This window comes from Eretmochelys imbricata, chromosome 19 (assembly GCF_965152235.1).
Source record: "Eretmochelys imbricata isolate rEreImb1 chromosome 19, rEreImb1.hap1, whole genome shotgun sequence".
Classification (NCBI taxonomy): domain Eukaryota; kingdom Metazoa; phylum Chordata; order Testudines; family Cheloniidae; genus Eretmochelys; species Eretmochelys imbricata.
Window position 1 is genome coordinate 1330665 of NC_135590.1, and position 14802 is coordinate 1345466.

Here is a 14802-nt window from a genome sequence, read left to right on the forward strand (position 1 = left end):
CAAAGACGCAGGGTAAACTGTCCCATTCAAGATAGGGACATGGATCCTAAATTCTGATAATTTCCCCTCCAAACCCATGCAATATGGTGATCACCATTAAGAGATACAAAAAAGTCCAGCCTTTCTTCCAAACCCTGCAGGTTGTCAGATACGCAAACAGATGCCAGGGCCAGACCTCTAGCGTCTTTCCCTCTGTGTTAAAATACCCTGTAACTCAGCTTTGAAAATGTTTGCTGTTATAGCTTTTCTCAAGTTGAGGGAATTTTGGAAAGTTACAAAGTGGCAGAGTTACAATTTCATTTTTCCTTTTACAACTCAACTTTTCCAGAGTTGGAAAAGGATTTGAAAAGTTACAGCAGATAAACGAAAACTGAAAAGAAATAAGTGAAAAGACAAACCCTAGACAGTCATTCTATTGAAGTCAGTGGAGGAAAAAAAGCAAAGAGTGGTCTGGAAAGGGAAAAAAACAAAAGTTTGAAATTTAAATTCAAATAAAATCTAAATTAAAATTTTCCTACAAAAAAATTCAAATGAACTTTCTTCCCATGATTTTTTTCCAGCCAGTCCCATTCCCTTTCTTGGCAAGAGGATAATAGTTACCTTTTGTAATGCACATTGAGCCAACTACTATGTACTAAGTGTCACTGGAATTATGTGGTGGGACAGAATCGGAAGAGGGCATGTAGTTTACTGTTAAGAACTGCCTGTTCCAGTATTGCCTTAGTTTATATAATGTTAAGTACACTATAGAAAAACAGACATTGGAGGAAAAGGGGTTGACAAGCCATTATTCCTAAAGTTCTGGAATGAAGCACAGAACAGAAGCCCAGACAACTTGGGGCTCATGTTCCACTTTGGAAAGATACAGGGTGTTAACTCTTGTTGCAAAGTTCAGCTTTCTGAACTTTTATTCTGGCTTCTTAAAGCTCTCTTCAGAACTCTGAAAACTATGTGTAAAGACACAGAACAGATGTTGTTGTTGTTGTTCCAGGCCAGGTTTCAGTCACATGATTCCTACACAGAGGTTATGAAGTGCTTCAGGCTTTTTCCATCACAGAAATGCTGGAGAAGAGTAAGGTGCTGGACACTGACCATTCTAATGCATCAGTGCTGTCCATGCGCTATTAAGCGAAGCAGGAATTTTCTAAACAGTAAAAGTCAATGAATATGTAACTAATTTTATTCCATCTATAAACAGTATTTATTGTGTAAAACTTTTTTAGTTCATGAAAAGAATGCAGGGAACACCGCAGTGGAGACCTAGACATAGAGGAACCTGGCCCTGCCACATCCCCATCTCCTCCCTAGGAGCTAGTGCAGGAAACAGCAGTTTCCTTGTGCAGAGGGAACTCTCCACTGGCTGTCTCCAACCACGCTAAAGGGACTTGCCCAGTAAGTGTATGTGCCTTAGGCTTAGAGGATCGGAGGTCTAGATGATTGGTTTTGTAGATAGAAGCTTTAAAACTCAGTAAAATGATGGGTTTAAGAACACAACAGTGTATTCATTTCTTTAAAAACAATGGTAGGATGTACAATAAAAGACTTCAAGTACATTGTTCACTGTAAACTGGAGAGCAGGATTGAAAGTTCAGTGGCTGCTGTGAGAAAAACAAAACAAAGGATTCGTTGTACCCCTAGCACCTTCATTAGCTGGTCTGCAATAAAATGTTCTTTTAGCACCCCCTATTAATTATTTGTAATTGAGGTTCATATTCCAGCTGTTAGAATACAACTAATTAGCACCTTGCAATGATGACATCAATAAACAGAAAACTTGCCTGGTAATAAGTGCAATGAGCAGCTCCACCGCTTTTGCTCCCAAACCAGATAAAACTTTTGTCAATCACACCTGTAATCCAATAGATCCCACTGCTTCGATCTTCTGCAGATTGCAGGGCAGCTGTATCCACCTGACTTGTCTCTCATACACTTTGGAGGATCCAAGGCCAAGGTATAGCTAGCTATCTTGAAACAGGAAACTAAGTACTTCTTTCTGTACAAAAAGAAGTCAACCTATTCTAATCACATTATATATTACAGGCTGAAAATCTGTTCCTAACTTCCACCGTGTAACAGAAAGGTAAAAGAATAGAGTAAGAATTCAGGTTGTAGTCCTAAAATTGATGTTCCAGATTTACAAAAAAAGTCAATTATCCCTGAAGTTTCATCTTTGGGTGTTCGTGCTGCTGCATACTTGTGCAAGACGAACCTAAAAAGGAGAAAGATTAACAAATAGCACTTGTAAAGAACACATGCTGCCATATCCTAAAGTAGGGGTGGGCAAACTACAGCCCAGGGGCAGCATCCGGCCCTCCAGACATTTTAATCTGGTCCTTGAGCTCCCTCTGGGGAGCGGGGTCCAGGGCTTGCCCAGCTCCGCGTGGCTCCTGGAAACAGCAGCATGTCCCTTCTCCAACTCCTACACATAGGGTAGCCAGGGGGCTCCGCATACTGCCTCCGCCCCAAGCGCTGCCCCCGCAGCTCCCATTGGCTGGGAACCACGGCCAATGGGAGCTGCAGGGGCAGCGCCTGTGGACGGGGCAGAACTGCCTGGCCGCGCCTCCTCATAGGAGCTGGATGGGGGACATGCTGGTGCTTCTGGGATCTGCTTGAGGTAAGTGCCCCGCAGAGCCTGCCCCCCTGCCATGCCCCAATCCCCTGCCCCAGCCCTGATATCCCTCCTGCCCTCTAACCCCTCGGTGCCAGCCCAGAACACCCTCCTACACCCTCATCGCCAGCCCCACTCCATAGCCTGCACCGCCAGCTGGAGCCCTCACCCCCTCCTGCACCCCAACCCATAATTTCGTGAGCATTCATGGCCCACCATACAATTTCCATACCCAGAGGTGGCCCTCAGGCCAAAAAGTTTGCCCACCCCCATCGTAAAACCACCTACTCTGGAAAAAAAGGAGGGCATATTCACCCTTGAATTAAATCCTAAGCACTACCGGTAGCTCTCTCCCACTAATGAAAGCACTGTTTGTATACAGACCAGTTGAGTGTAAGACCCACCTCTGTGTATTTTGCTGACTAGGTGAACAGACCCACATTGTATAAAACCATATTTTCTGGGCGCGCCAAAATCCAGGCAAACACAAGAGGAAAAGAATTTAACAAGAAAGATGACTGGCAGAGTCTAATGGAAACTGATGGCCCATTAACTTGACTACAGGGATGACGACAATGCTAGGCACCACAACAGACCAGTTTCAATTTATAGCCAAGTATATATTGACTTACTGATAACTTCTTCATAATTCCCAGGGTCTCTGGATTGAGATGACTCAAATTCCTTTTGGTCAGGTCACTGGCTGCTAAACGAATGTTCTGTACGAAAAAGACCACAAGTCTCAGTTACTGTTCAGCTGTGTCATACTGGTACATGTTAGCTTGTAAGTGAAACCAGTGAAAGAACCAAACAAGATTGAAGTATCTGGATTATATATTAGAAAGATTGATAGACCACTATATTTAAGAGCAGGGAATCATGTACTGCTTTTATAGCAAGTGATGGACCCACTGTCCTGGGAACAGGATAAGGTTACTGATAAACAGGACTAGTTACAAATAGAGGACCAGATGCAGCATGAGACCACAGACTTATCTCACACCTTTTCTGTATTACACCATGGCACATACTGCTATCAGCCATTATTTTAAATTGCATTTGGTGCACTTCAAGACCCACTAAAATATTTCCCTACATTTTTAATAAGTTTCTGCTTTACCTCCCCTCCTCCGACAGGGACCGTAATGATGACATCGTTGCTGTTAGCAAGAGGGCTGCCGTTTGCAGAGACGATGTAAACATGCTCATGTGCGGCAGGCGTGCGTAGACCTGGTGTCTTGAAAAGCCTGAAAGACGTTCCGAAGTTATTGCTGAATAACTTTATTCTAGCCAATTAAAATGATCAGCAGTACGTTTCATGAGATTCTCCCCAACTAGAGATTTCAAACATCTCATTTTCAAGGGAAACAGGTTGGAGAAAAATGTGTATCTTGAAGTGCGAAACCAACAGAGCTTGTCAGAACCCAACTGTACTAACAAAAAACTCTGATTAAACTAGGACATGATTTATCTTATCTTCTTTTTTCTATTTATGACCTCCATCTACCCTCTTCTGTGGGACTACAGGCTTCTGGCTCTAAATCAATCAAAACTCTGAGGCCAAAACCTAAGGCTATTAAGTGATGTGTTGTAGTCGTCTCAATATTCCATATTTTACACTGAAAGAGCTAATTCTGAGAAGACATTTGACATATTTAGGCCAACATTTCAAAAGCAGACTCTGGTTTTAGGTGCACAGCTCCAGACATCCTGAGCCCAATCTTCAGAAATGATAAGCACCCACAGCTCCCACTGACTACAGCTTTACTTGAGAACTATAAGATAAGCACTTCTAAAAATCAAGCCCAAGCGGTTTAAAAAACCAAAAGCACCCAACCTAAAAACTAAAGCACCTGCTTTTGAAATTTTAGATCCCTATCATATCCCTCCCTTAGTCATCTCTGTTCTAATCTGAACTGCCTCAGGTTTTTTAATCTGTCCTCATATGGAAGCTGTTCCTTAGCCCTAACCATTTTTGTTGCCCTTCTCTGTATCTTTTCCAATTCTAATGTATCTTTTTTGAGATGGGGTGACCAGTACTGCAAGCAGTATTCAAGGTGTGGATGTACCGTGGATTTGTATAGCAGCACTATATTTTCTGTCTCTCTCTTTTCTAATGGTTCTTAACATCGATAGCTTTTTTGACTGCCACTGTACATTGAGCAGATGTTTTCAGAGAACTATCCATGATGACTCCAAGATCTTTCATGAGTGGAACAGCTAATTAGACCCCACCATTTTGTATATAAAGTTGGTGTCACGGGTCCACTTACCATTGGGGTACTTTCTTGTGGCCACATCTGGGTATTAGCTCCACTAAGGTCTGATGTCCCCCCTCCCACTGGTGGCTCACATTGCATCCTCTCTCACTCTACAGGACATGTAGTGCTCCCTCCTCATGATTCAGCCCTCTGGCCAGGTCATTATGTAGTCCTCCCCTTCCAGGGTATTAAAGTCCCACTGGATTAGCTGTCCTCATCTTTTCCAGACAGTCTTCCCATCCAAGGCCAGGCCCTGTACCATTTTCCCAGTGGCTGGAAGGGGAACCCCAGCCCACACACTACTTTGGGTTCCAGTCCAGGGACCCTATGTCCAGCAATTATGGTCTGCTTGCTCCCTGTTGCTCTTTCCCTGGACTTCTTTCTACTTCTTTGCTCTATCTTCTGGCTCCCCCGGGCCCGAGTTTACCAACCCAAACTTCCTCCACCCAAGGAGGGACTGCAGACTACTTCTGCAACTCATGTTCTCAGCTTGCTGGCTTTATATGAACTCAGCCTGCCTCTGCTCAGCTGGACTCCACTTAGTGCTTGTCCATCAAGCCCAAGTCTCCACGCAGGTGCAGCCTACCAGGTTAATTGACCTAATTTAACCTGCTCTGCCTTGTGTGGCGTGGACACCCCATCACGGCTGAGATTATGTTTTCCAATGTACATTACTTTGCACTTATCAACTCTAAAATTTCATCTACAATTTTGGCGCCTGATCACCCAGTTTTGTGAGATCCCTTTGCAATTGTTTGTAGTCTTCTTTGGACTTAACTATTAAGTAATTCTGTATCATCTGCAAATTTTGCCACCTCATTGTTCACCCCCTTTTGCAGATCATTTATGAATATGTTGAACAGCACTGGTCCCAGTACACATCATTGAAGGATCCTGCTATTTTACCTCTCTCCACTGTGAAAACTGACCATTTATTCCTGCCCTTGGTGAAAAGATAGGAAACAAGTTACTGACTCATGAGAGGATCTTCCTTCTTATCCCATGACTGCTTACTAGTCTTTGGTATGGGACCTTGTCAAAGTCCAAGTACACTAAATCCACTGGATCACCCTTGTCCACATGCTTGTGACCACCCCCTCAAAGAATACTAATAGATTGGTGAGGCATGATTTCCCTTTACGAAGGCTATGTTGACGCTTTCCCAGCATATCTGCTAATTGTTCTTTACTATAGTTTCAACCAATCTGCCTGTTCCTGAAGTTAGGCTTACTAGCCTGTAATTGCCAGGATTGCCTCAGGGCCTTTTTAAAAACTCGGTGTTCTATTAGCTATCCTCCTCTCATCAGGCACAGAGGCTGATTTAAGCAATAGGTTACATACCACAGTTGTTAGTTTTGCACGCATCAGATGCACATATTTGAACAATGGAAAAAGGAGAGGGAGAAGGGACAGTGTGGAGATGGTTCAAACAAATAGACTACAATTTTGCTGATTGCACAGTACAAGACTGAGCACAGTAAGCCATGCACAAATGAATACAGAATCATGAAGTCTCAAATTCCAATCCTGGCTCTGCTGGTGACACTCTACTAACAGTAGTCAAATAATCTCACTTCTCTACCTCAGTTATCTCATCCTTAATATTTCAGGGTTGTGACGGTTAGTCAATATTTCTACAGCACTTTGAATATGTGAAGTGTTATATTATGGCTCTTATAACACACATCAGATAGGAACAGCCACTGCCCTGGGGCAGAATGGTAACAAGCTGATCTACATTGCAACTGTTCTGTCCCAGCACATGGAAAACTAATGGCAAGACACACTAGATGCCTTGACACCTAGCAAATTCTGATACTTAATAGAGACATTTTGCAGAATACTATAAATATATAGCAATGTGGCTTTGCTAATTAATGCACACTCACCTGGAATCAAATTTAGGGGTGACAGTGGAGGTCCTTCCCCATGTGCGGGCACCAGCGACTTGGCCAAGGGCTGGAGTGACAAAATTATTTTTGCTTGACCTGCTCAAAGAGAGTGGCAGTGATAAGATGATGCCCTTTTAAAAGACCAGTTTAGCAGTTGCTTCTCAGTTCTGAACATCTGTTTTATTAGTTAGAAAAGCTGAGAACAATGTGAGGGTATTTGGAAACTAGAGGTTTCTACTGATTTCAGGTAATGCCTCTTGGCAGCAAAGACTGCAGTTTTATGACAGCTTGATTCAGTGTAAAACTCCACACACCCTCAAAGAGAATAGCTGATCAGTCACCTTACCATACTATGAGACTGCCCTTTGTAGAGCTCCTCCATTTACCCCACCATACCTTTGTTAGCTCCTCCAGCACAGTACGCTTTGTCAGCCAGATTACTCTCTCCTCCATCCATCCACCCACCCCAACCATGGCTACTCTGGCAGTATCATTTCCGGTCTCCCCTTTCCATCCCCACATTGAAAGAGAGGGATTCACACCACTCCAGACTCTTACCTTTTACTAATGCGTTTCACTCTCGCTGATGGAGCTCTTCTGCTCTTCGAAACTGGCACTTTTTTGGTTGATGTCTTCACCTGGAACACACAGAACTAACTGAATTATTTACTGTTTCTTGATCAAACCACAGCTGAACTCCAGTTCTGAAGAAGTGCTCCCATAACTGAACTAACACTGGTAACAGGAACTGAAGAACAAGACTCACTGTTCCTCTTCTCAGATGATCAAAACTTTGGAAAACCTGTCCCTTTTGAGTCTTGGCTTTATCACAGCCTAGAGCTGAGCTGGGGAAGACACAGGGATTTGTGCAGAATTCTTTTCCATAGATATCAAAATTCTAATAGTTAGTTAGAGCAGTCTTGGGTAAAGAGACTCCTGCTCCCAGAACATGATGGAAGTTGAACATACAATTTAAGAGAAAAGGGATATAAAATGTTTCTTTACACTTTCAGAAGTGGTTGGGTTCTACCTCATAACAGAATCTATCTAAGGCACTCAGATACCATGTGGACTCTGATCTCATGACAAACTTAATTCAGGCTATGAAGCAAAGGGAGAAACTAATTTCTCGTTGAAGGTTTGGAGACACACAAAATATATGAAAATACCCTGAAGTCCCCTGACAATTTGTGGTTTTACACATTTTAAAAGAAATTCTCTCCCCAACAGGTCTTTCACACAGAAACAAACTAGGGAAATTGACTGTACAGTACAGAGGGGAAACAGTGAAAGAGACTACCCAGAGAGCTTTTACAAATGTACAAGAAAACAAAATGAGAAATCTCTCTCTTCCCATTATAGTCATCTTGGATATTACAAATAGAATAGGTAACATTTTCAGATGGTCATGTGATTTAAGCCGCATCTGAAAAATACGTATATTCTTCTGCAAAATAAAACTAGTTGTAAAGTTATATTTTACAAATTTTAAATAAAAAGATTATATAAACCTATACTGCTGATTAAAACAGGTAGCTAGCCTACGGCAAGCAAGCTATAAGCATCACCTCCATCAAAAGTCAACTCACTTCCTGCCTGGGCCATAACCACAACAAGATCAGTTATTTACCTTCCCTGTTTTGGGATTAACATTTTCATGTTCTGGTTCTGGTTCTTTGCTATCCTGTTTCCTCTTCTTTGCTACAGGAAGCAAACTAAGTTCTGTTTCTTCTTCAATAGCATCAATATCCTGTTTGGATTTTTTAGCTAGAAGGAGAAAAAAGTGTCCAAATTGAAAAAATTCAAAGCATATTAAAATATCCACGAACAGATAAGGTGAAAAGAAAACAGTCGTGAAGTTTGTTTGGCAAACAAATTATTGAACTAGTAGTTACATACTTATATAGAAATAAAATAGGATTTTATAAGGAAAGGGGTTTTATGGATGGCATAAACAAATGTGAACAACACTTCTATAAGATTTAGCAAATCTAAGTTAACACGCTCCACATGTAACATCACAAAGACTGAAGCAACAATTGTTTCTTTGAAACCTATTTAGGCCAGTTAATGAGAGTTGGAAGATAGCTGACAAGATCCATAAGGAACAAAAAAACATTCCACTATTGATTGCACCCAGAACATTCAGCAATGCTTGTAAACAAACTGACCTTTCTTGACAATTCTGAAAGGCGTCTGGATAACTTCTGCTGTAAGTTTGTTTATTTCTGATAGCTCCAAATCTGCCTAAAACCGAAAGCAATCACAATACCATGTGTATTATTAGTAAAGAACTCATTCCTAACTGCCTGCAAACAGCAGTGTAAACCCATAATTATTTTACAATAAAAATGCTTCTATGCTGCTTTGCACTTTGCTATGTAAACACTTCTCTGGTATTTTAGAAATGGTAACAGCTTGCAGGACCTGCACAGCACTTAGTACTGAAAGACTTTATTCACCTGCTACAGCTACTCCCAACCCCCAAACATTTCAGTCCAATCCCAACATAGAAGTTTTCTGGTTTACAAAGAAATGCATATTCCCTGGTGAATGAGGCAGGGCAAGATAACAGTAAGGAAACATTGTTTAACTGATAGTCTCTTTAGTCAATTAGTATCACTGGTAGGCAAGCCAAGATTTCATTGCAGAAAAATGGCTTCCTATAAAAAGACTGCTAAAATTGAAAACTTTCAGCTATCTGGGCCATGAGAGAAAGTAGGTCAGGACACTTGCTATTTTCCACTTCTTTAAAAATCAAAGGCAGACACCCACTATCAACTGCAGAGACCCAGCTTGAATTACAAGGTCAGTTTTCTGAAACTTGAGAATCCTCTGAGTAAGACAAGCAAAGAGGTAGTTACAGAATTCAGGAACAAGTCTTCCAGCTACCAAATGCTTCAGACTCAGGGCTTCTCTACACTTGAAACACTGCAGCTGAGCCACAAAGAGCTTCGGTATAGACACTCACTACAGCAAAGGAAGGGTTTTTTCAATCAGCATAGTTAATCCATGTCTCCAAGGCAGTAGCTAGGTGGTGGAAGAATTCTTCCATCAACCAAGGGCTGTTTATACTGGGGCTTAGATCAGCTTAACTATGTGGCTCAGGGGTGTGCATTTTTCACATTCCTGAGTGATGTAGCTGAGTTGACTTAACTTTTGAGTGTAGACCTGGCCTCAGTAAAGATTTCGGAGAAGTCTGTATTAGGTGGCAGCCATAACAATGAAGTGAGTTTCAATAGTCATTAAAGTGCACGGCACGGGAGACTGGATATGTATCTTGGAAAAAGGAGTGTCAAAGATTTACCATAAACCAAGTAATTGAAGGAGGAGGCTAGCACTTTGGCCAGACAGGAGAGACTACAAACGTTTCATGTCTTATTTAATCCTTTCACCAAGTGCTGTGCTAAGACTCTTAAAATGATGCAATGGTTTAAATAAAGATTGGGTTCCTAAAAACATTATCCAGTTGTACCAGAAAAGAAGTTTTTATTTGGCTTAGGAGCTACACTAGATGTATGTTACCTACCGTTGCTGCTTCTTCTAGGGCCTTTTTACTTCCTCCTTTAGCTGGAGACAGAACATTTTTTTATCAATGTATAACCAGAATAATTTATGCAATATTAAAGTTTTAATACTTGGGTAGAATTAAACAAACAGGCAAACAATGAGCATTTCTTGACAGTTAATGACCATCTTAAGATAAAGGAACTAGTGGGAAAGCAGGATTTATCATAAACAGAAAATCTGTGGTTGTCTACGAATCCATGTGGATAGGATATTCAATTTGCCTCTTCTTGTTCCCAAAGGTTTTTTTTTAAACACATGATTTTGTACCCAGTTAACCCAGTGCCACACCTCTTATCTCATGTGCCAATGAGTTTAAGACATCCAAAGGAAAAACATTTGAAGCCTTATTTTGAATTAACACTTTCATACAAATAAACTTATCCAATATACTGACTTTAAATGTGATATGTTACAAAAGAAATAATTTACTGTAATTATAGATAACAAGGTAAATAGTAATTACGTTTCTGAAAATCATGCAACTAGGATATGTCATTAAACAGAGTCCACTAACTGGATGAATATGACTTATTAATTCACTTTTAGCTCTAAATTTAGTACATTTTTGAACTATTTTGTCAATACATATTGGAGTGGATGGACCATACCAAAGTAGTCAAGCCAGTTCATCTCTCTCAGTGCTAGAGGAAGTCGGAGGTTTTCTATGTTATAAAGATTATCCAATTCCTTGAGAAGATTTTGCCCATTTGTTTGTAGCTGATCAATTCTAGTTTGGACTAAAACAAAAAAAATAAAAGAATTTTGACTGATTACTACATAGAACACAAATGTTATTCAGGGATTTACATATCAGGGCTTGAATTTATATTTCTCTGAATATCAGCAAAAATCTACTCCCCTGTGAATGCGCTTTTCTGATCAAATCTATTTCATTCTTGCCAAATAAGCCTTTTTGAGCACTTATATTTTCATTTGCTGTGAGCCAATGGTAGAAAATTAACTGGACTGTATAAAGGTATGTCTGCAGTGCTTCTGTGTAGACACTCCCTAAACCAACAGGAGGGTTTCACCCATTGGTGTAGGCAATCCACTTCCCCAAGAGGCAGTCACTAGGTTGATGGAAGAATTCCACAAGGTGGAACAGATTGTCACCTACCACCCACATTGGAACCCATATCATTAAACAATTACAACCCACACTTGATGGGGACCACATCCTGAAAGAAATCTTTCCTGAACCCCCTTTCCTGCCCTTCAAACAACCCCCCAATCCCATCATCAGAAAAAAGTTCTGCACAGACCAAGACACATTAACTCAAAGCAGCACCAGACACTGCCAGAACAACAGATGCAAAACCTGTGGACCTCTCCACTGCTGCGATGATGAACACCCCTTACAAGACACCTCTCAAAATCCCTGGCTTCTAAACAATTCTATCACAACATGTGGTGTATCTCAGCCAGTGCACTAAGTGTACCTCGATAACAACAACTATGTGGGTGAAATCAGGTAATCACTAAGCTCTTGAATGAACTCACACAGAAAAATGATAAAAGACAAAAATACCATATCACCTGTGTGGTACACACTTTCCAAAGTGATCATTCTATGTCTGACCTCTCAGTCCTCATCCTCAAAGGAAACCCGTGCAACACCTTCAAAAATCGAACTTGGGAACTTAAATTCATAACTTTGCTAGATACTAAAAATCATGAACTGAATATACACACACTGGATTTATGGTTTATTACAAAAATATATAAAACACTAAACCTCCCCCCTATAACTGGAAGGGTATTAACAGGCCACTTCACACTGAATGGTCCCTTGAAATATGTATTAACTATTTATGCTGGACAATCTGTTCTACCTTGCATTTAGCTGTGACACAGAGTACATTTCCCAGATCTGAAGAAGAGCTCTATGTAAGCATGCAAGCTTGTTTCTCACCAACAGAAGTTGGTTCAATAAGAGATATCACTGCATGGACCTTGCCTCTCTAAATAGCCTATTGACAAGCACCCAATATTAATATTTAACAGCTAACAGTTGTTAGGATATAGATAATTCAGGCCTGTCTGTAAAGGCCTATACTCTAAGAATTTAGGTGTATTCTTATCACTTGGCTAGTTATAGAGATATAAAAGAAAGAATCAAAATCACTGTCTGCAGTGTAAGGTCCTTCTCTTACTGTGACAGTCTGAGGCCCTGTTCTTAGGCTAAGGCCTTTGGCTAAGCAACAGAGGCAGCCGTAAACTGGGAAGCAACCGGTCACATCCTCACATTGCAACCTAGTCACATTGAAATAAGGTGCTATTGGGCCGTTAGGAATACAATCCTGTCCTGATAATGCCTATCACCTCCAGAGAAAGGAAAGTGCCTAGAAGATGTAAAAGGAAACTTAGTTTGATAGCATCCTGTCTGGCAAGAACTCTATCAATAGCTGGGATGTGAAATCCTCACTTCTGTATTGTTTTGTCATTATAGTTCCCACTTTGCTATTGTTCGTCTGGTTCTGTGATTGTTCCTGTCTGCTGTATAATTAATTTTGCTGGGTGTAAACTAATTAAGGTGGTGAGATATAATTAGTTAAATAATCATGTTACAATATGTTAGGATTGGTTAGTTAAATTTCAGGAAAATGATTGGTTAAGGTATAGCTAAGCAGAACTCAAGTTTTACTATATAGTCTGCAGTCAATCAGGAAGTTAGGGGGTGGGGGGAAATGGGAACAGGGAATGGGGGTGGGGAAATTAGAATCATGTTTGGCTAAAGGGCATGAATGGGAACAGGGACACAGGTGTAAGGCTCTGTGGTGTCAGAGCTGGGAAGGGGGACACTAAGGAAGGAAACTGGAATCATGCTTGCTGGAAGATCACCCCAATAAACACTGAATTGTTTGCACCTTTGGACTTCGGTTATTGTTGCTCTCTGTTCATGGGAGAAGGACCAGGGAAGTAAGTGGGTGAAGGAATAAGCCCCTATAACAACCATGACCTCTAAAGAGAGTTCCTATTTTAGTTTAATTCCTAGAAGACCTGCATCAACATTGCAGCATACTCATCACAACTAGCCCCCTGGATAGAAGCCTCAGGAAAGGTCAAGGATTGCATAAGCATCGAGAATTAAACCACCTTCTCCAATCCCTCAAAGTCATCCTTCTGGATCAAAGCTACAGTTTGTGCTGTATCTGTCCTGCCTGTACAGGACTTCAGAGTCCTGAGGTGTCAGTTTCCAGGGTTGTTAAGACAATAACTTTAACCAGCATTAAATTAACCTGGAAAACAACTCAGGACCCTGAACCCTTTGTAGAAAGCAAGTTTATGAATGAGTGCAAAGGTTACCTTCACGATCAAAGTCCTTTAAAAACGCAGCAAGCTTTTTCTTTTTCACATTGTTTTTGCTGGTTCCATTGGCTGTTTTCTTCCTGGATGGTGCCATGGTGTCGGATGGAGCTCTGCAGCAGAACAGAAACAGCCAGTGGGGTTCATACAAGGGAACACTTGGCCAGTCAGAGACAAGAGGCCCTAGTCTTCTGGGAGGCTGGGAGCTACTGCTGCTCTATCCCTATTGAAAACCAGGGCTCCTGGGACTACTGCAAGCCACAGCAGAGAGTCGGCATTGGTGCCCCACACAGGGGAGTGGTTCCCCAGCACCAGGACCAGGCAGCAGACGCACCACTGGTGGCCTGGGGCTGAAAGCCTGGCAGGGGCTTGTCTGAACATGTCCCCGCCCCCCCGAGCGGCCCCCCCGCCCCAACAGCCCCCCCTGCGGGCCCCTCCGCCCCAACAGCCCCCCGAGCGGGCCCCTCCGCCCCCCCCGCCCCCCCGAGCGGACCCCTCCACCCCAACAGCCCCCCGAGCGGGCCCCTCTGCCCCCCCCCACCCCAACAGCCCCCCGAGCGGGCCCCTCTGCCCCCCCGAGCGGCTCCCCCGCCCCAACAGCCCCCCCCGCCCCCCGAGCGGCCCCCCCTGCGGGCCCCTCCGCCCCAACAGCCCCCCGAGCGGGCCCCTCTGCCCCCCCGAGCGGCTCCCCCGCCCCAACAGCCCCCCCGAGCGGACCCCTCCACCCCAACAGCCCCCCGAGCGGGCCCCTCTGCCCCCCCCACCCCAACAGCCCCCCGAGCGGGCCCCTCTGCCCCCCCGAGCGGCTCCCCCGCCCCAACAGCCCCCCCTGCCCCCCGAGCGGCCCCCCCTGCGGGCCCCTCCGCCCCAACAGCCCCCGAGCGGCCCCCCCGCTCCGGCCCCCCCGCCGGCCCCTCTGCCCTCCCGCACCCCCCCGAGCGGCCCCCTGCCCCCCGAGCGGGCCCCCCGCCCCAACAGCGCCCCCGCCCCCCCGAGCGGCCCCCCCCGTCCCCCTGAGCGGCCCCCCCGCCGCTCACCGGCTCGCTCCTGGCGTCCCCAACGCGCGCGCGAGCCCCAACAACTACTTTCAAACCCGACCGCCCAATCAGCGAAGCGGCGGGACGGCGCCCAAACGCGCACGCGCTCCCGCCGCCAATGGAAAACG

General features: G+C 43.6%; 1 protein-coding gene across 1 annotated transcript; it reads right to left on the reverse strand.

The window, feature by feature from the left end:
• Positions 1 to 1162: 1162 nt before the first annotated feature.
• On the reverse strand, positions 1163 to 14756 carry CDCA8 (cell division cycle associated 8). The gene is made up of 11 exons (XM_077837931.1): positions 14675 to 14756; positions 13638 to 13750; positions 10940 to 11068; positions 10291 to 10331; positions 8933 to 9008; positions 8392 to 8528; positions 7320 to 7399; positions 6759 to 6857; positions 3729 to 3855; positions 3241 to 3327; positions 1163 to 2209 (listed from the first exon to the last, which is right to left on the reverse strand). Exons 2-11 carry the CDS (start codon positions 13732 to 13734, stop codon positions 2165 to 2167), a joined length of 918 nt encoding a protein of 305 aa, XP_077694057.1. The 5' UTR covers positions 13735 to 13750; positions 14675 to 14756; the 3' UTR covers positions 1163 to 2164.
• Positions 14757 to 14802: the final 46 nt, after the last annotated feature.

What these genes read in the sequence shown, in the direction of transcription:
- CDCA8 (XM_077837931.1), bottom strand. Translation starts at nt 13,734, where the DNA reads ATGGCACCATCCAGGAAGAAAACAGCCAATGGAACCAGCAAAAACAAT. An exon ending in TCCCTGTCGGAGGAGGGGAG is followed by an intron (nt 3,328 to 3,728) that starts GTAAAGCAGAAA and finishes TTTTTCGTACAG; the next exon opens with AACATTCGTTTAGCAGCCAG. An exon ending in GAATTATGAAGAAGTTATCA is followed by an intron (nt 2,210 to 3,240) that starts GTAAGTCAATAT and finishes TCTCCTTTTTAG; the next exon opens with GTTCGTCTTGCACAAGTATG.